Source organism: Sinocyclocheilus rhinocerous, unplaced genomic scaffold, assembly GCF_001515625.1.
Source record: "Sinocyclocheilus rhinocerous isolate Xijiao unplaced genomic scaffold, SAMN03320098_v1.1 scaffold1876, whole genome shotgun sequence".
Taxonomy (NCBI): domain Eukaryota; kingdom Metazoa; phylum Chordata; class Actinopteri; order Cypriniformes; family Cyprinidae; genus Sinocyclocheilus; species Sinocyclocheilus rhinocerous.
Window position 1 is genome coordinate 132,950 of NW_015628411.1, and position 19,427 is coordinate 152,376.

A 19,427-nucleotide genomic window follows, 5' to 3' on the forward strand; every position below is an offset into this window, starting at 1 on the left:
CCTGTTTTTGTTTCACTCACACTACTAGGGAACCATCACTGAAGAAAAGTCAAAGGCCACTCATATTATTTACCCCTCCCCAGCCCAGATGGAAGAAGGTTGGTGTTTGATTTTTATAACAAAAGACTTCTGGATGAACAGAAGTCTTGTCCTATCTTCCTCCTTCAGTCATTTCTTTTAATAGGACATTATATTCAGTGTTTTCTTGAACTTAACTTTTGAATTCTGCTTCTGCCTTTCAGAGGAATGGCTACGTCCCGTCATGCGCAAAGACAAGCAAGTTTTGGTTCACTGGGGCAATTATCCTGACAGGTTGGTAGCATATATATATATATATATATACACACACATACTGTATGTTTGTGTGAAAAAAAAAAGATGAATTCTAAATTTATTTAAAATGTGTAGGATATGTGTGTAAATATATAATTTTTTTGTGTGTGAGAAACTGAACATCATTTAACTACGATCTTATATTTTATTATATGTTGTCTAGGGTTGTGACGGTGAGAAAATTTTCCCACCGGTTAATCGACATATGACAACACCGGTATCACCGGGGGGGTGGGGTTCGTTGGAGTTTTCCCTCTTTTCCTTCGCTTTTAACTAGCTTGTAAATGCCCGTGCGCATTTTACTTTCACTTTTGAATTAGCGTCAATTCGGCGTCAATTGATTGAATGGACAACAGCAAAACGGTACAATGACAAACTTGGTTATATTAAACAGAACATTTATTAACAAACCAAATAAAAATATACCATGCTATACGTCTAATATAAAATAAATAACTTACACAAAATTTTAATATAAAAAAAAATGCTGAAAATCAGCAAACACTGTGAAACCAAATAAATAAGAAACGTAGAACGTTTACTAGCAAAACAAATAAGAAAGTTTGGGGGCATGGCATACAACTTGATGTAAAATAAAATAAATAAATTACACAGGTTAAATAACGTAAAAATCAGCAAACACTGTGGAACCAAATAAATAAATGAATGTAAAAAAAAACAAAAAAACTTACAAAATCACCGTAGAAAAAACGGCAAAAGTCAACAGGCTTTTCAAAATGCTAAATATTGCCAAACAGGCGCTTTTGCATTTCGTTTCAAAGGTACATCTTCCGCCATCGTCTTATCTTTCTCACCTCACTCTTGTCAGTCAGCTCGACTTACTCTCCTGATGTGATAAATGAAATCTGTGATGCGACTGTCGTTCGGCACACTGCATTAAGCAACCGCGTTCAGTTTTTAATTGTAGTGTCTGTTCTCTAACCGAACTAAATAATTTTTATTACTATAAAAAAAATCAAAAAGTCTGTGGGAGTCAGTGTCGCGGTGGGCAAGTGATGTAATCGGTGTCGCGGCTTAACACCGGTAACACTGTCAACACTGAATATCGCAGCAAGCCTAATGTCGTCTATCTATCAGTTATTTTAATAAATTTATGCGTGTTTATCTCTTCAGTTATGACACATGGGTATCAACAAATGATGTGGATGGAGATGTTGAGGATCCACCAAGTTCTGAGAAGCCATGGAGGGTAAGGGGATCTGTAAATATTTTGATATGTTTCCTAATTCACAGTTCTAAAATAAACACATTTCAAACGCCTTACATTATGAAGCATAATCATATTGTAAGTGATGCAGCCAGATTCAATTTTGCAGTGTTTTCTCAGTACGCTCTTATGATCCCCTCAGGTGCATGCAAAATGGGTCATCGACACAGATGCTTTCAACGAGTGGATGAATGAGGAAGATTACGAAGTGGATGAGAACAAGAAGCCTGTGAGTTTCCGCCAGCGGATCTTTCCAGGGGAGGAAGTGGTAAGAGACCGAAAGACATGAGCACTAATGAAATAGATATGGTGCATGTTCAGATTTCCGTTGTGTTGCTAAGCCAGACCCTTTGAGGTCTAGACAGGGTTTGTTCTGTCACTGTCTGCGTGTCTGTCAATCATCCTCTAAAGCTCTTTCTCGCTGCCTCACCCTCACGTACCTCACCCCACCACCCAAATATCCCCTCAGGACCCCCCTCCCCTTTGTGTGTAAGACCGTTCCATTCTCTCATTCTCTCGCTCTTTCTCTCATCCTTCACCCCTCCATGGTTCTGATCAGTCTTCCCGTACACCCGATCGTAAGGACCGCAAGTCCCTGGTTGCCGGCAAGAAGAGGAGACGCTCTCCATCCCCACCCAGCACCCCTGCGGAGTCCCGCAAAAAGGGCAAGAAAGGGTGACTATCTTGTTGGAGCCTGATAAATAAATATAAATATGCACTACAGTTCAAATTAGGGATGTGCATCTCCATAACTGAGGCCGATGCGATACGCATCTCGATGCATACTACATATAAAATATTTGTCACAGATTATTGGTCACTTTCTAAACTATAAAAGTGTAGCCATCCACTAGTAATTATATATAAATATAAATCCGTTTTTACCGATGCAAATATGTTAGAAACGATGCATCGCGATACATCCGATGCACACTTTTTAAACCGATGCAACACATCGTTAACTTTTTTCTCCGATGCTCCAAGCGAATCGGTGAATCTTCCCATCCCTAGTTCAAATGTTTGGAGTCTGTAAGATTTTTTTAAAAAGAAGTCTTTTGAAAGAACTCTTATGCTCACCAAGGCTGCTTTTATTTGCTAAAAATACAGTAAAGACAGGAATATTATGAAATATTATTACAATTTAAAATAATTGATTTCTATTTCAATGTGTTTTAAAATGTTAATTTTTTTTTGTGATAACACTGATTTTTCAGCATCATTACTCCAGTCTTCAGTGTCACGTGATCCTTCAGAAATCTAATTCTAATATAAATTCTAATATGCTGATTTGCTGCTTTTCATACAAGAAACATTTCTTGTATAAAATGTCATTAGTCATGATCATTTTAAATGTAACAGTCTCATTCATTTATTTACCTCAAACAGGAATCCTGGATCACAGGGGAGGCGCCGTGGACATCAAAATGATGACGAGCAGGATGAAGACCTCACAAAGGACCTGGAAGATCCCTCCCCTGTGCCAGGAATGGAGGAAGTTACATTGCCAAAAAATGGTCAGTCTTCTTGATTAATAGTCCCTTATTTGAACAGTGCAAGGGTTAATCAGAGAGCTACTGCCATTGTACACTTGATCGTAACCCTGGGTTACATAAAGTAGCCTTTTTCTGTTATCAGTAGTATGCTTAGTAAGTGACTTTGGATAAAAACGTCTGGTTGACAACCACTTGCATGACTTAGATGGCTGAGCTGTCTTTACTGAGCTTTTTATTTCATAGTTCATAGCACCATTTTTTAAAAAGCCCCTCTGGATGCATGGAAATTCAGTGCATGGCTAAAATAGACATGCTGCACCCTACTTTCGTTGTTCCACTTTACACTGAAAGCTTTTAAATGTTATTGTATTGAATTGTCTCTCGTCTTCAGCTGCTTTGCTTAATGTCCTCTGACTTTCTGCTTGCAGTCAATCAGAAAAAGGACAGTGAGAACACACCAGTGAAAGGCGGAACGGTTGCTGATTTGGGTGAGTATTTTGCTTCATATTTGTTTTGGGTATGAATATGATATCTTCTCAAAGGAAATGTAAATGATCACATTAATTTTGTTTGCCCTCTTAGATGACCAGGAAGATGATTCACTAGCATCTGGAGGCAAGGTAGTGTCTCTTCATACTGTAATCCAGTTATGCTTTTGGAAATTCTCTCCATTATTATAACAGATGCACAGCATTTTGTTGCTAACAGCCCTTGCACTTTACCCATACATTCTTTAAGTAGTCTATCAATATATGACTTTAATGCCAAGCCATTTATACTGAAGCAAATTGTTCTGAAAGATTGCCCACGTGCTTTTTTGTTTACAAATCGTAATTGACAGGAAGAGGATGAACAGGGCAAAACAGAGGTCAATCGTCTGATCGACTCTGAGGACAACGTGACTGAACAAACCCATCACATCATTATACCCAGCTATGCTGCCTGGTTCGACTACAATAGGTATCAAATCCCTTCCACCATGTGCTGTAGCAATGTCCTGAGAGCTTGTTTGGAGAGAAATAATGTTATAGACCTGTGGTTCTCAACTAGGGCTGTCGCGATTCGTCGATTTTATTCGACTATTCGATTTTTTTTAAATCCTCGACTTCATTTTGCTTGTGTCGACTAACTGGCAAAATACCGGAAGTGGTGCATTTCACAGACGAGAATGTATAAAACACATTATTAGTCTGTTTTCCAAGGCTGCATGATATATTAGACCATAATTAAGCATAATTGTAAATTCACAAATGCTACGATTTAATTAAATAATTATGTGCGATGCAGTTCTAATACAATATATGCGCTTTAATTATTTACATGCGTATACAGGGCCGGATTTATGCCTAGGCATTCTAGGCACGTGCCTATGCTTGCTCGTCCAAGGGGGGCCCAAACACAATGAAGAGATATATAATATTTTTGTTATACTATGGGATATCTACAGCAGTTAAAGAACCAAAACCCCAGAAGACATTGAGCAAATAAATATAAAAAACAATAGGGTAAAATTGACAACCTATTTCCATGTCTTAAACCTTTTTTATGTACGGAAATCACGCTTTCTTTCTCCCGTTCTCTCACACACGAACACACATAGACACGTACTCGCGGAGACGCGGACAGAAACTTGTCATCAGCGCTGCGGTTGTCCCGCGAATTTATCAATAAAAGAGTTTTGCAGCTGAAAAGCTACAAGACATTTCTCAGTAGCGAGGTTCTTGAAGCAGTTCAAAGATTCGCTATTAGTTGACGTTGCTGCTGAATACTGAGACGCACAGACGCAAGTATTCACACGCACTTAATCTCTCTCTCTCTCTCTTTCTCTTGCTCTCTCTCTCTCTAATAACTGCGTTAGACTGCATTAATAACTGCGTTAGCCTGCATATCAATGGCTCAAGCCTCTGTTATTAGCTCTAAAATGACGTTTTGGAATTTGCAACGGAAGTATAATTGTATTATTAGTAGACTAGAACACGTGGATATGTTGTCATTCTTACACTATAATACTGAACTTTGATTTCAGTGATTTGGACTATGAGATGGACACTTGCTTCTTGCACTTTACTTTTGGATTTCATTTGGTTTAATGAAATATAGTTTAATAAAATATTCTTAAGTAAAATTGTTGATTTTTTTGTGTGGGAAATTAATCGTTCAGATTAATCGATAAATTAGCCGATAGATTAATCGAAATAAAAATAGTCGTTAGTGGCAGCCCTATTCTCAACCTTTTTGTCCAGCACAATATTTGAAGACTCTCCCTCATATATGCTGTGATATTTCCTCTGGTATGTTCTGCAGTAATTATGATAAAGCTGCCTCTTTACATTCTCTTTTTTTGTTGTTGCTATTAAAAAGCTAGGGATTGTCAATATTAAATTGACTGCAATTATTTTAAGAGCTGTTCTTTAATGAAACAATAGTTAAACTTAAAATAATTGCATTTTGCAATGAAGTAGTTCTATTTTTTATTTAAAATGTTATGAATTTAAATTAGATTAGAATTATTTGACTTATAAAATAATTATAAAATAATTTAACAAGTCATCCTGTGGCCCACTTGGAAGTTTGCTAAGCTCCCCTAGTGGATCTCTGGCCCCTTGATTGAGAACCACTGTATTAAACAAGCATAGTGCGGTTTAGAGAAGAATTTCTGATTAAGCTGGAATGTAATTTTCTTAAAGGTAAAAATACCTTTAAAAAAAAAAAAGATGTTCCAGTTTAACCAAAAATATCATGTATAATATTTGCCGATTTTTTTTTTCTCAGTTCAATCCCGAAAAAGCCCATTAAACTTTTTTTTCTTAGTTGTGAATGTCATTTCTTTTCTTTGTTTCCCAGTATACATGAAATTGAGAGGCGTGCCCTGCCAGAGTTCTTCAATGGCAAAAACAAATCTAAGACTCCAGAGATGTAAGTTTGCACATTAAAATTCACATTAAAATATCTTAGATTTTACATCATTATGCTCCCATGTTTCTTTGTGGTTCTTTTACAATGCATGTTTGTTTTTCTGACCCAGCTTCCATACTCTGTTTTATTACCTCTTTCTTAGCTATCTGGCTTATCGTAACTTCATGATTGACACATACCGGCTGAATCCTCAGGAGTACTTGACCTCCACCTCCTGCAGGAGAAACCTCACTGGAGATGTGTGTGCAGTCATGAGGTCAGAATTTTCATTTACCTTCTTAATTCATTAGAATATTATGCAGAGAGCCTTGCATAAAGTTAAACAAGATTATTTATTTTAGTTGTTATTGTATATTTACCTTCAGTGTTGTCTTTTTTCCCCCAGAGTGCATGCCTTTTTGGAGCAGTGGGGGCTGGTGAACTACCAGGTTGACGCTGAGAGCAGACCCCTCCCCATGGGCCCTCCACCAACGCCACATTTCAACGTTCTGACTGATACTCCCTCTGGATTAGTGCCACTGCACCACCGCCCTCCACAGGTAAGACTGGGGTGACTCTTTTTTTAATTCCCAGAATGCACAAGTTTTCTTGTGGAAAAAGTTGCAATAAAGTCTCTGCTTTTCATTCCAGGTTCCCCCTGCTCAGCAGATGCTGAACTTCCCAGAAAAGGGCAAAGACAAGCCAACTGACCTGCAGAACTTTGGCCTCCGTACAGATATTTACTCAAAGAAGAATCCCAAGGCAAGTCATCTAATACTAGACCTAATACTTGGAATTTGTCACTGCTTTTTCTTTTTTTTCTTTTATCTTTCATAGTTTCTTGATGTGATCATTTGCCTTACAGGGCAAAGGGGCTGCTGGTGGGAGAGAGTGGACTGAGCAAGAAACGTTACTTCTGTTGGAGGTGAGATCTGAATCATTAAAATAAAACAGTGGGCATCATAAACTCTTCTGCACCATAAGATTCTCTTTTCACACTGTTTTGTTTTTAATAATATTATTTAAACTAATAATTCCAGGCTCTGGAGATGTATAAGGATGACTGGAATAAGGTTTCAGAGCACGTGGGCAGCCGTACACAAGATGAGTGCATCTTGCACTTCCTGCGGCTGCCCATAGAGGATCAATACCTGGAGAGCTCCGAAGCCTCGCTAGGCCCTCTGGCTTACCAGCCGATCCCCTTCAGCCAATCAGGAAATCCTGTCATGAGCACTGTTGCATTTCTTGCCTCTGTGGTTGACCCGCGTGTGGCGGCGGCTGCTGCCAAAGCAGCTTTGGGTATGTCGTCAAGTTTTGATGTATCAACCATATTTTAGATATATGAGTGAGTGGCCATTTGTAACTTTAATGTGCTAGGCTTTCGGTGTCATTAATGGCAAATCAAATTTTGAATCAAATTTTGAAGAAATTACCCCCAAAAGATTAAGCCATCATTGTTTTAAATGAGAAAAGCAATGAATAGACATGATAAAAAAGTAGTTTTAGGCACATTTTGATTCAACAATTTATTACACAAACTTTTAAAGCTACAGTGTGACCTTAACAATCTTTTCAGAAGCTGCTTCTGAAGTGGCATTTAGGTTTAGGTGGCATGAATTAATTGCATATATAATGCTATGAATGAATGGATTCTAAATGTAACACAATGTTAATTTGTTTACTGAACTATTGTGTAAAATCTATTTCATATTTGCAATAGTGCAGATATTTGGGAAAAATTTAATTTTCTTTTTCCATAATTATTTGCACCAAATTAACCTGTGTAATCGACAGCACCTAGTTATTATATAACTTTAATGTATTGTAATCATAAACACACTGGTTTGTAGCACAATACCAGTTATTCTTCTAGTTATTCTACAGTATCTAATGAATTGGAAGTCTCACACATTCAGAGAAAATAGCTTCTGCATTGCAAAATAGGGTGGTTATGGTGCTCATAACGAACAACATTGAGTATTTTACAGGGTTTCCGCAGGGTCTTAAAAAGTCTTAAATTGTACAATAATGTCTTAATTATGATTTCAAGAGGTCTTAAATTTGGGTATGGAAAGACCAGAATTGCGATATGGCTGAATGTGACGATGAAACTTAAAAAAAAGGCTACGATTTCATTAAATAAACATGAGCGCTGCATGTTCAAATTCCATGCTGCATTGCTTTGTGTTCTGGCGTTACCGGGGAAACAGTGATATTTCTACCAAACGCACCACCTGCTGGCAGAGAATGAGCATTTTCAAAAAGCCTGTTGTTTTGTTCAGAGTTCAGACAATACGAAAATCGGCCCATGTTTTTACCCATGTTTATACATGATATATACATTTATATCATTTCATATAATTAATATCACATGAAGAGTGCCGTTTTTTTCTCCAAACACCGTATTTCCTGCTTTTGCTGTATTTCGCCAACAAAAAGCAGCACTGTTTTGCATCTCTAAGCAGCATGATGGTGTTTCCTTCCTGAATGAATCAAGCCTTTAAATTATTCGGTTCAATCGCAATGACTCACTTATTAACAGTGACTTGGTGCCACCTACTGGTGGTTTTAACTTTACATTTAAAATATCTTCATTTAAAAAAAAAAAAATTTCAAACATCAGTTTTCAATGTTTTATGTTTAAAGGGGTCATATGATGCGATTTCAATTTTTCCTTTCTATTTGGAGTGTTACAAGCTCTTGGTGCATAAAGAAGATCTGTAAAGTTGCAAAGACTAAAGTCTCAAATCCAAAGAGATATTCTTTATAAAAGTTAAGAGTCAGCCACGCCTACCTAAAACGGCTCGTTCTAACACGCCTCCACTTATCTATGTTGCTATGTGGGAAGAATTGCATAACGCCGCCCAAATGTTCACGCAAAGAAAGGTGTAACTTTTATTCTCGCTGTAGTATTGTTGTTGCTGCCGTCGCCATGTCTTGAAAGCGATGTGTTTCGTTGTGAAAGCGAAACTACTTTGTTTGGCCTTCCAAAAGAGGACGATATCTGCTTCGTTATGCCTGGAGCTGATCCGTGCTGGTTGCTGAGGAAATTCAACCACTTTGCACTGTGGATCACCGGATCGGCTTTCACCGTCGACGAAGCGGAGTCCAGCCCGGGGTCGTCACATGTGGTTGCCGCAAGCCCGCCGCCTCTGCTCACTCAAGCCCTCCAGCCATTCCTCACTGTAGCCCCCGGCCTCTGCTCACTGTAGGCCGCGGTGTGTGACGCTGTGTTTCGTTGTGAAAGCCCCCTTTAAAATATCAAAACATTATTCATGCATTTGTAAATGCAGGTTAAAGTATTCCATGTCCCTCTGAGCTGCTTTAAACAGTGTGTAAATACATCTAAATGCCACTTCTAATGCAGCTTCTGTGTTTCCTCTGCATTGCAAAGATAAATTTTGTTGATACTGATTTAATTTGCTTGGTAACAGCCCAAATGCAAGAATTTGACTCAAAAGTTGTTGCACACTTTTAAAAATAATTGTTTAAATTAATATAATGATTAATACTGTCGACTCCATTTTCTTAAAAATGGTTTAAAGGTTGAAATATAGTTTATCATTTTATAAAATTTTGTTTTTGTGAAAACTTGTAGATGAACTCCAAATGATGCTTTTTAAAGTCATTTTACAGTTTAATATGGTACTATAGACATTGCCCTACTCCGGTCATATGGTGTTAATTTTATTTGTGCAGTTCTTAAAAAAAGGTCTTAAATTTGCGCTTAAAAATCCTGCAGAAACCCTGATTTTAAGATGGTGTTTCTGTCCATTTTTTTTTTTAGAGGAGTTCTCGCGTGTGCGTGAGGAGGTTCCCATGGAGCTGGTGGAGGCTCATGTGAAGAAGGTACAGGAGGCTGCGCGCAGCACAGGAAAAGTAGACCCTGCATTCGGCCTGGAGAGCAGTGGCATTGCTGGCACAGCTCCTGAGGAACCAGAGAAAACAGGTAATTTTGCATATGGTGAAATTATGAAACTCAACAACAGCTCTGATGGGTGGGTTTTCCATCTTGCTAATTGTGCCTGTGTAGTTTTAGCTCCTTCCACTAGGTGGCATCAGATCTGTACTTATGGACAAATAGACAAACCCAATGACCCTCATCAGCCGTGCATGGGCTTGTCGTGATTAAATAACAATTAGAGGCAAATTAAAAAGAACATGATACAAATCTCACCTATACACCTCTCTATACTTTATAGACCTTGTATAATACATTAATTGTGTGAGACAACACAGCACTGGAGGCAGCATGTATGACTGCATACAATAGTAACTGATGGCTTTATGCAGCGCTGGCAGATGGGGCACAGTCGTGGGAGGGGTTGAAACTGGGTCAGTGGAGTGACCTAGTGTGACATGGTGTGCCAGTGCAGGCTGTGCCACACATACGTTATTAAAGGCACCAACGTCATATGTGCCACAACTCTTTGTTCAGCTCTGATGCTCTAATGCCTGTTCATAAGGTCATTCACTCAGTTGGTCATGCTGTACTCTTCTTTAATGGCTGGTTCCTTTTTTGCCTTCTGTGTGCCGTCAGGCTCTTTAGTTTTGACTTTGCAATGCATTTGTTTGACAGTGTTCACACTGATGCTTCATTGTCTACTATGGCTACATTTCATACACATTTTCCCCCTCACATGTGCAGTGCTGTTGAAAAGTTTGGGGTCAATCAGATTTTTTTTTTTTAATAAATTGTTTATTTAGAAAGGCTGCATTAAATTGATCAAAAAATGACAGTAAATATTTTGATGTTAAGTTCTATTTTAAAGAAACGCCTGAGAAGTGGATTTCAAATCATGGTTTCTACAAAAATATCAAGCATCACAACTGTTTTCAACATGGATAGTAAGGAATGTTTCTTAAGCACCAAATCATCATATTAGAATTTCTGAAGAATGATTTGACACTGTGAAATTCACTGTTGTATCACGGTAAAATTACATTTTAAAATATATTAAATCACAAAACACTTACTTTAAATGGAAATATTATATTTACTATTCTTTTAGGTAATGTAATATGTAAGTAATAATTTACAGTATTTCTTTTTACTGTATTTTTGACCTCTCCTTGGTGAGAGGTTGCTTTCAAAAACATTATTTTTAGGCAGATATGGGCTGCATTAAGAGGGACTTATTAACAACCTCATAAATCAATTTGAGTAGAAAATATATTTCTTTGCCTTTTTGTCCAGTCCACTCCATCTGGCATTTGATGTTTTAATGAATGTTTGTTTTCCTTTACTCACAGAACCTACAGAGATTGAGAAGATGGACAATGACTCGAATTCCCAGCCTGATAAGGTCAGATATGGCCCTGCTACCAGTAGCCAGATGTATTCCTACTGTGTCATGTTTATGGTCTGATTGGAATCCGATCAGAAGTGATTATTTCCCAGCACTGTTGGAATTCCTTGCAATGTGCCTTTTTAAAGTCTATTTCTCCATATTGAGTCTAGTTCTTCGAAGTTCACTCTCTATACAGTCATCTGTACCAGCACTTCATTTGCATTTCGCTTGTTTCATGTTGTCTGACTCGCGTCATTTCCCATCTCATCTGTTGCAGGCGGAGTCAAAGGATGAAGCAGAGAAGCCCAGCGAGTCTGCGGAAAAGCCGACAGAGACCGAGAAAGAAAAGAATGAGACTACAGAGAAATCTGAGCCGCAGGAAGAGGAAGAGAGTGAGGGAGGAGAATCCAAGACAGCAGGTACAGACTCTGACAGCCACAGTGGCAACAAATGGTCATGGGCTTGCCTAAAGTCTGACCCAAGCTGAAATCTGCTTTATCCCTGTTAAATTGAGACATGATGCTTGTTTGTGATGCATGTTTGAGTCCAGTTGATACACCCCTTTCTCCTTTCAACATGTTGAACTTGGCTTTGCATGCTATCAAAGGTTTTTTTTTTTTTTCCAAAAGGGACCATTTCGAAGGATTTTGTTCACCCAAAAATTAAAATTCTGCCATTTACTTTTTCAAACCTGTATGAGTTTGTTTCTTCTGCTGAACACAACATAAGATATTTTGAAGAATGTAGGTAGTATGGGGGGAAAATACTATGGATGCCATTAGGGACAACTGTTTGGTTACCCACATTGTTCAAATTGTCATCTTTTGTGTTCAGAAGGGAGAAAAAAAATTTGGAACTTGAGGGTGAGTAAATGATGACAGAATTTTGTATTTTTTGGTGAACTGTCCTTTTAATACAAAAATAAAAACTTAAAGATAAAACTGGTAAATAAAATTAAATAAATAGTGGTAATAAATGCTTTGCATATTATCTTTTCAGCAAAATCAAATACATAAAATCAAACAAGCTGCTAGATTTAGATACAATGTGCTATTAAAACAAACAAGAACTGCTACATTTCACTGTAAGTGCATGTTGACCTTTGAAATGTGAACTCGAGTGTACTGTCCACCGAGAAATTTAAAACTTTGTAAATGTCCATGTGAGTCCACGCAAAAACATGTGAATTTTTTTTCTTTCCCACCCTTAATAAATGCTTTTAGACCCCGTTTTGCTGAAAATCTATAAACAAAGTAATGATTTTTATTTTTGTTCTCCTGCCTGCAAGTGCCATGAAAATAAATGTTCTATTAGGTCTGTGCAATTAATTGCATGCGATTGTCATGCGCATCTCGTCAGTAAAGCCTGAAAGCAGGTGATGGCGATTTACTACCACGGAACCGGCTTTACTGACGAGATGCGCATGACAATCAAATGCGATTAATTGCACAGCCCTATGTTCTATATAAAGTGTTTATATATATTCAATTATGCTCTAAAATGACTGGGTCTGTACATTTTTGTTACCTTGTTCCAGAGAAAGACAAAGATGAGGACATGGAGACCACAGAGGAAGGGAAGGAGGGCGAGGAAGAGAAGGAAGAAGGAAAGAAAAAGCTTGAGTTGGATATCGGAGAGGGCAACATCGCTACTGCCGCCGCTGCTGCCCTGGCCTCTGCTGCCACCAAGGCAAAGGTAATGCATCCCAGATACGGCTCAGGCTGCAGCAGGGACTGGGTTTAATGTTTACCAATTCTTTAACTTCCTTTGTTGGCACTAACAGAAACTGTGTGCTTTGTGCAGCTGTCTCCAGTCAAAGTCTTTTTATCACCTTGGCGGCTAACTTGATTTCATGCGCTGTTGTTTTTCTGTGTCTCAGCACCTGGCTGCAGTGGAAGAGAGGAAGATCAAATCTCTTGTGGCTCTGCTGGTAGAGACTCAGATGAAGAAGCTGGAGCTCAAACTCAGACACTTTGAAGAGCTGGAGACCATCATGGACCGTGAGAAGGAAGCCGTAAGTATTGCTGATTGTCTTTGGTGAATCTGGTTGTCAAGAACATGTCACCTAGAAACAATACATTATATACTTTATATAATATATAAATTGTATTTATTTTTTTAATAATTTTAATTTTTTGCATTGTGACATTTTTGTGACAGTTAAGTGCACCCTCCCAAATTCACCTTTCAAAAAAAATCACTAGTAAATTATATTGTATTGTAGAAGTATCTTTTATAATATCAATAATGATAATAATATATTAATAATAAATATCTATTATTTAAAAAAAAAAAAGATTTAAATTTTTTTTTTATTTGCTTTGCTTACAGTCAATGCATTTGTGTTTTTTTTGCTCCGTGTAAAGCTACTTCTTATTTGTAATGTGAGGTTGTGATTTACACCTGCTTTTACACTATTATTTTATAATAATAACTACTGATTTACTTTAGAGTTTGTCAGTGGAAATTTAAACTCCTCCTTTCTGTTGGTGCTTATAGAGTTCACTCATCCTCTGAATTGTGCTGTGCCTTGTTCTTTTGTATCATGTAGTCTTATGTCTGCACATCAGAGGCGCTGTCCACAAGAGACTTGGAAGGCTCTGCAGAATGCTTTAGCAAATGTAGCTGAAGATAGTAACCCAATTTAGCTGCTGTAAATAGTGCATGAAGGATGTCTTTATATAGCCCAGCGGTACTTTATTTCCTTCTAGTGTTCATAAATTCACTAAATGCAACTTTGATTTTAGTTAAGCACGTTGGCGCCTTCTGCACAGGCTAGCAACACCCACTTTCTTTAAAAAACACAAAAAAGGTTTGTTACTGCAGTAGTGTTTTCTGCTCACTGAAACATTTTTGTGCCATTTTAGTAGCATGAATCGGGTTCATGTTATTTTTGTGACTCATACGTTTGGTGGGCCTTTGCTTAAACTTCCAAAGCTGCAGCGTAAAGATGGCATGTGTAACCATTGTTAGCATGCATAACCAGTCCACACAATTACATATATAATTTATCATTATTACATATATAATTTATCATTATTGTTATTTTTATTATTAAATAATAAAGAAATTAATGGTTTTGTATTCATTTTTTTATTTTATTTATTTTTGTGGGCAGAACAACATTCAAATGGTTTAAAGTTACTTTTGTTTTTTTTTGTTTTTATAAATGAACTAAATTCAGTAATTTAAGTGGATTTGTTTCTGAACAGTAATTTTTTTTTTTTTTGTAGCTTTTTTTTTTTTTCCATGCACCTTGTGATTAGCATCACAATGAGATGCCATGATGGACATAACCAGATGGCAAATTTCCAGTTTTCATTTCTACACTGATAGCTTCCTACTCTTATTTGGCATTTTGCTCAAATGTATATCAAACAACCTGCTGTAAATAGACCAGATGTTGACTGCACTGCCAAACTGAACAGATCCGATTAGAGTGCTTGCTAAATAAGTGCAGGCATTGCGTTCTAATGATTCGATTTGAAAAGCAAATCGAAATTGTGTGCTGTGTGAGTAAAGCCTTAGTTAGGGCCGTTCACATATCATGTCTTTTGCGCGCTCAAGTTCGTTATTTCAAATGTAGACGTGCGGCAGGCGCGCTCATAATGGAAGCGACGCAGTCGCGATGCGGACGCAGTGCGACGCGCTAATTCTTTCCAGGTGCGTCCGCATCGAGATAAAAACATTTAAACTTTTCAGAATGCCGCAAGCACACAGCGGGTCATGTGACAAGAACCAACCAATCAGCTTGATCCTTTCCCGTAACAACATTGAAAGCTCAGCCAAGATGAAGGAACAGCGGATGTACAGGGATAGCCATTTTTAAATAAATTTAGTAGCAAATTTTATAAATAAAATAACATTTTAGTAGCTACTGCAAGCGATTTTTAGTGCTGCAAATCCATTTATCCTTTGCTGAAAATTCTGCGTCTTCATGGAGAGCGCAGGTCATGGTTGCTTAGCAACGGCAGACGCCTCCAGAGCGCAAGCGCCCGAACACTGGAAAAAAGCAGAAAGCGGCACGCCTAGCGTTTTCCACGCATTTTAGGCGAGACATGTGAACGGCCCTCTTAGTAATCAATTTAAACTTTCCCTTATTTCCCATCAGACTAGGAGTTGATTTAACAGGAGTTTTTCTATTTAAAGCTGGAGCTCCAGAGGCAGCAGCTTTTGACAGAGCGACAGGCATTCCACATGGAGCAGTTGAAGTACGCTGAGATGAAGGCTCGTCAGCAGATGGAGCAGCAGGCAGCTGCACAGCAGAATGCAGGAGCACATCACGGACCACCTCCACATGGCCCATCTCCGCACGGCCCCCCTCCAGGCATGCACCCTGTACACCCAGGACATCCCGGGCACCCAGGCCCTGGATATCCCCCCATGCACCATACCATGGGTCCCCACCATGCCCCTCAGACAGGTCAGCATGCACCCTGATCTTCTGGTTTTGTGTTTGAGGTCTTCTGTTGGTTTGCTCTTTCTTGACACACACAGAAAGCCACCTGGAGAACAGCTTGAGTTCTCTTTCGGAGCTTAACGCTGCTCTTTTTAAAATCGAGCATGTCCCACAGTAGTCTACGTTTTACGACAGTCGTGTTACATGATTTGACTGATTTAAACATTAAGTTTGGGCTTTTAATGAGGACCACAAGTGCACGGTGTGTTTGGAATGTGGCATAAAAATTGTTTTATTTCGATTGTTGTGCTTAGTTTTTTTTATAATCATTGGAAGCTGAAATTTGATTAATGGCTTAATTTGCCATTCCACAAATGTGACCCTGGACCACAAAACCAGTCTTAAGTGTCAATTTTTCGAAATTGAGATTTATGCATCTTCTGAAAGCTGAATAATAAATAAGCTTTCCATTGATGTATGGTTTGTTAGTATAGGACAATATTTGGCCGAATTGAATTTATCCTAATCAAATGAAAATTAAACCCTTTTATTTTTTGGCAAACAAAGTGCTGCACAAGAGGTTTACTGTTAAAATTAAAAAGAAAACCGATGCGATTATTCCTTTAAAAATAAAGATGTATTAATATTTATTAGCAGTAGTAGCATTGAGTCTTAAGACTGCTAAATAGTAATATTCATTCACATCTATTAATTCATTGAGGAAATCATGGCGCCTTATGCGTGATATCAAATGCTTCCGCAGATTTATAGTATTACTATAGCATTTCACCTGAGCTTTGCGACAAAAAAAAAACATGCAAGTAAGTTCAAACATCCATTCAGTATCTATTATTTCCTGAATATTACTGATGAACTGATCGAAAAGTAGGCTACTGTTCACATGCGTTTTACTTAGGGCTACACGATAAATCGCATGCGATATTTAATATATCGATATATCAGTAAAGCCGGTTCTTTAATCAGCGGTAAATCTCCCATCACCTGCGGGCTTTCACATGGAGCAGCATTAACTACACAGAGCCGTTGTTCACCGACAAGCTGCGCAAAACCACGATCATATTTTGCGCATCTACTATTTCCTGAATATTATGAAATTCAAGATGGCCGCCCGATGACGTCATAATATGCAAATTAGATTAGTATATTTACACCCCACAAACTTTCGGTCATGCCCAACATTTTTCTAATTTACAGTAGATCTCTATCTTTAAGCCCTTTCAAGCCACAAGCTTTTGAAATCTTGATGTTAAAATTCAGCATTTTTCCAAAAATCCCTGGCGCTTAAAGGGTTAATATTCTAATGACTTTTGGCATAAAAGAAAAATCGATCATTTTGACCCATACAATGTATTTTTGGCTATTGCTACAACATACCCGTGCAACTTAAGACTGGTTTTGTGGTCCAGAGTCACAAATTAAGACCTTAAAAATGTCTTCAATTAGAGCAGAAAGTCTTGTTTATAAAGTCATGGCGTTAACTGTTTCATGCACTGCAGATATCCATTTTTGTCTTGTTTTTCAGTTCAAATATCTAAACCCTTACATCAAGATATATTTACTTGAGATGCGAAATGAATTTTTTTTCCTTATTTTAATCGTACTCAATTTTTCTTCTCTCCCCTTCCATTTATTCCTTAAATTTTCTTTACTTGGTCTTAAACTTCTTAAGTCAAAAATTTACCTTCACAAAACCTGCAGAAACCCTGCTAATTCTTTTCCAAAAGTGAATATTCTGTAGCACATCAGTACGTCTTTTGTTACTTTATTCAGGACCAATGGTTGGACCAGGCCAGCCCATGCCAGGTCAGCCTATGCCAGGCCGAATGATGCCTGGACCTCCCCCAGTTGGACCCCCACAGGGTGGCATGCCGCCCATGATGGGACCTCGACACCCTGGACCACCCAACGGCATGTGTGAGTATCTGTTCTATCACTAGCTTCCATCTTCTGGTTCCTCTGCATTGCACATTTGTCCTGGGCTCTTATCTTTTTTTTTTTGGCTGCGTTTTTTTAAAACAACATCATTGTCTCCTTATAGACCCAGGTCCACCTCCAACCGCACAGCCTGATGGGATGCCCCCTGGCCCAGTGGGACCTCCTGTATCTGCGCCCCCTCCTCGTGCTGCTGAAAACTAAACTATTCCCCCCATGCCTGCACACACGTACACATCCACACGCAGATACACACGCACATTTGACTTAAATCCAGATTAATCTGGGACCCCCACAGACCTGCTGTCGTTGCCCTCTTGTATTTTCGCCTTGCTGATGGGTGGGTCATCTCTAAATCCTCTCGTTTGAGCTGAGCACTCACCTCCTCACCCGTAAACATTCACACGCTCAGGGCACAAAGTCAAGAGTGCTGCCTTTCCTGGGTCTCTTGGCTAGTAATAGCACTGGCTTCTGTTCTGTTTCTCTCCTCTGTGTTTGTTTTCGAGAGCGTTCCGCAGACTCCTGCATTTGAAGAGAAAGATCGCTGCAGGCATCCGGCTCTTCCCTGTAATGTGACTGATGGAATCATATGTGTATATTGTGCTAATCCACGTAAGCTAATCACTCTTAAGATCGAAATCACACTGTAGCTACGAGCCGGTCTGCAGTGTCACGTCTCCTCTGGAGTCCTGTGGCGCGCAGAGAACCTTTCCACTGCCTTACGTGTTTGTGGTGCGGTATCCATTTCAGCAGGGTTCCCGGTGGCTTCCTTCCTTGAGCACATCTAGCTGATAATCTACCTCACCGGTGCAATTGTATTCAATCTGTGCATGGTGTGTGAAGCAGATTTGCTTTATGGTACTCTGCTTGGTCAGCCACGCTGTGACCCAGAGATCAATGAGAGACCGTAACTCACACCGCCACGAGTGCTCCGCTGTCCTAAACGCGTCCCGAGTACTGTATCCCCGAACGAGAGCACACCAGACTGCTGTTTTTAGAGATGTACCCACACACGCATTAACCTTTGTTCGCTTCAGATACTGTGCAGATGTACAAACACACATTAAAGACCTCTGTTTTGTTCTCTCGGAGAATGCAAACGGAGGTGTATATGGTATCACACTGAAGTGATGGAGGAACTTTGCTTATCTTAGCTGTAGCTGGCCTTTTGTGCTCCTCCCTTAGGTGCTGACAGAGTAGCTGCCCCGCCTTGCTCTACCTCTCTCACTTTACTACCTCTCTTCTCTCCTTCTCTCTTCCTGTTATGGCTGTTCTCTCTCTTTTCTTTGTGTGTGCCCATGTGACTGCTGCATTACTGCTGTGTGGAGGCTGTCGTCGTCCTCCTCCTCCTCAGGTGAACCAAGCCCTCACTTCAACACGGCCCACCCCACTACACACACACACACACACACACTGACATGCAGATACACACGTATTTCCTCTTCCAAAACTTTCCAGGCTGTATATCACCGAAAAACAGGGTGTGAAACCCTGCCCTCCCCAATCCCCATATATATCTTTTATTGCTTTTTATTTTATGGTGATGTATTTTTAAGAAAATAAAGTTTGTGTAGACTCAGTTATCGCTGTTCTTGGAAGTTTGTAGCTTTCTCTTTTCATTTTTCCCCGGCACATTGATACTGAGACCTGAACACTGTCTAAATAAAGTGGGTTTTGTTTTTGTAAGACTGCTTTCTGTTTCAGTTCTAGCGATTCCTCGGATTTATTTGCCTATTTTGATGTATTCCTAGGTTTCTGGGAGTTTGACTTTTAAGATTGTATGAATCTCTGAAATCAGAGGAAACTAAAATCTTCATATTTTTTGGAACATTTAT

General features: G+C 38.9%; 1 protein-coding gene across 1 annotated transcript in view; it reads left to right on the top strand.

Moving 5' to 3' along the window:
• Positions 1 to 19,190, top strand: part of smarcc1a (SWI/SNF related BAF chromatin remodeling complex subunit C1a) — a 21,912-nt gene extending 2,722 nt beyond the window's left edge. The window contains exons 6-28 of the mRNA XM_016549437.1: positions 29 to 98; positions 243 to 312; positions 1,468 to 1,543; positions 1,704 to 1,829; positions 2,121 to 2,236; positions 2,948 to 3,075; positions 3,483 to 3,542; positions 3,637 to 3,674; positions 3,896 to 4,014; positions 5,899 to 5,970; positions 6,113 to 6,226; positions 6,356 to 6,509; positions 6,601 to 6,711; positions 6,815 to 6,874; positions 6,990 to 7,248; positions 9,737 to 9,898; positions 11,203 to 11,255; positions 11,518 to 11,659; positions 12,778 to 12,935; positions 13,120 to 13,254; positions 15,390 to 15,663; positions 17,431 to 17,574; positions 17,699 to 19,190. Coding sequence (XP_016404923.1) covers positions 29 to 98; positions 243 to 312; positions 1,468 to 1,543; positions 1,704 to 1,829; positions 2,121 to 2,236; positions 2,948 to 3,075; positions 3,483 to 3,542; positions 3,637 to 3,674; positions 3,896 to 4,014; positions 5,899 to 5,970; positions 6,113 to 6,226; positions 6,356 to 6,509; positions 6,601 to 6,711; positions 6,815 to 6,874; positions 6,990 to 7,248; positions 9,737 to 9,898; positions 11,203 to 11,255; positions 11,518 to 11,659; positions 12,778 to 12,935; positions 13,120 to 13,254; positions 15,390 to 15,663; positions 17,431 to 17,574; positions 17,699 to 17,796 — 2,739 coding nt within the window. The 3' untranslated portion in view covers positions 17,797 to 19,190. The remainder of the gene's footprint in view (positions 1 to 28; positions 99 to 242; positions 313 to 1,467; positions 1,544 to 1,703; positions 1,830 to 2,120; positions 2,237 to 2,947; positions 3,076 to 3,482; positions 3,543 to 3,636; positions 3,675 to 3,895; positions 4,015 to 5,898; positions 5,971 to 6,112; positions 6,227 to 6,355; positions 6,510 to 6,600; positions 6,712 to 6,814; positions 6,875 to 6,989; positions 7,249 to 9,736; positions 9,899 to 11,202; positions 11,256 to 11,517; positions 11,660 to 12,777; positions 12,936 to 13,119; positions 13,255 to 15,389; positions 15,664 to 17,430; positions 17,575 to 17,698) is intronic.
• The last annotated feature ends 237 nt before the right edge of the window (positions 19,191 to 19,427 follow it).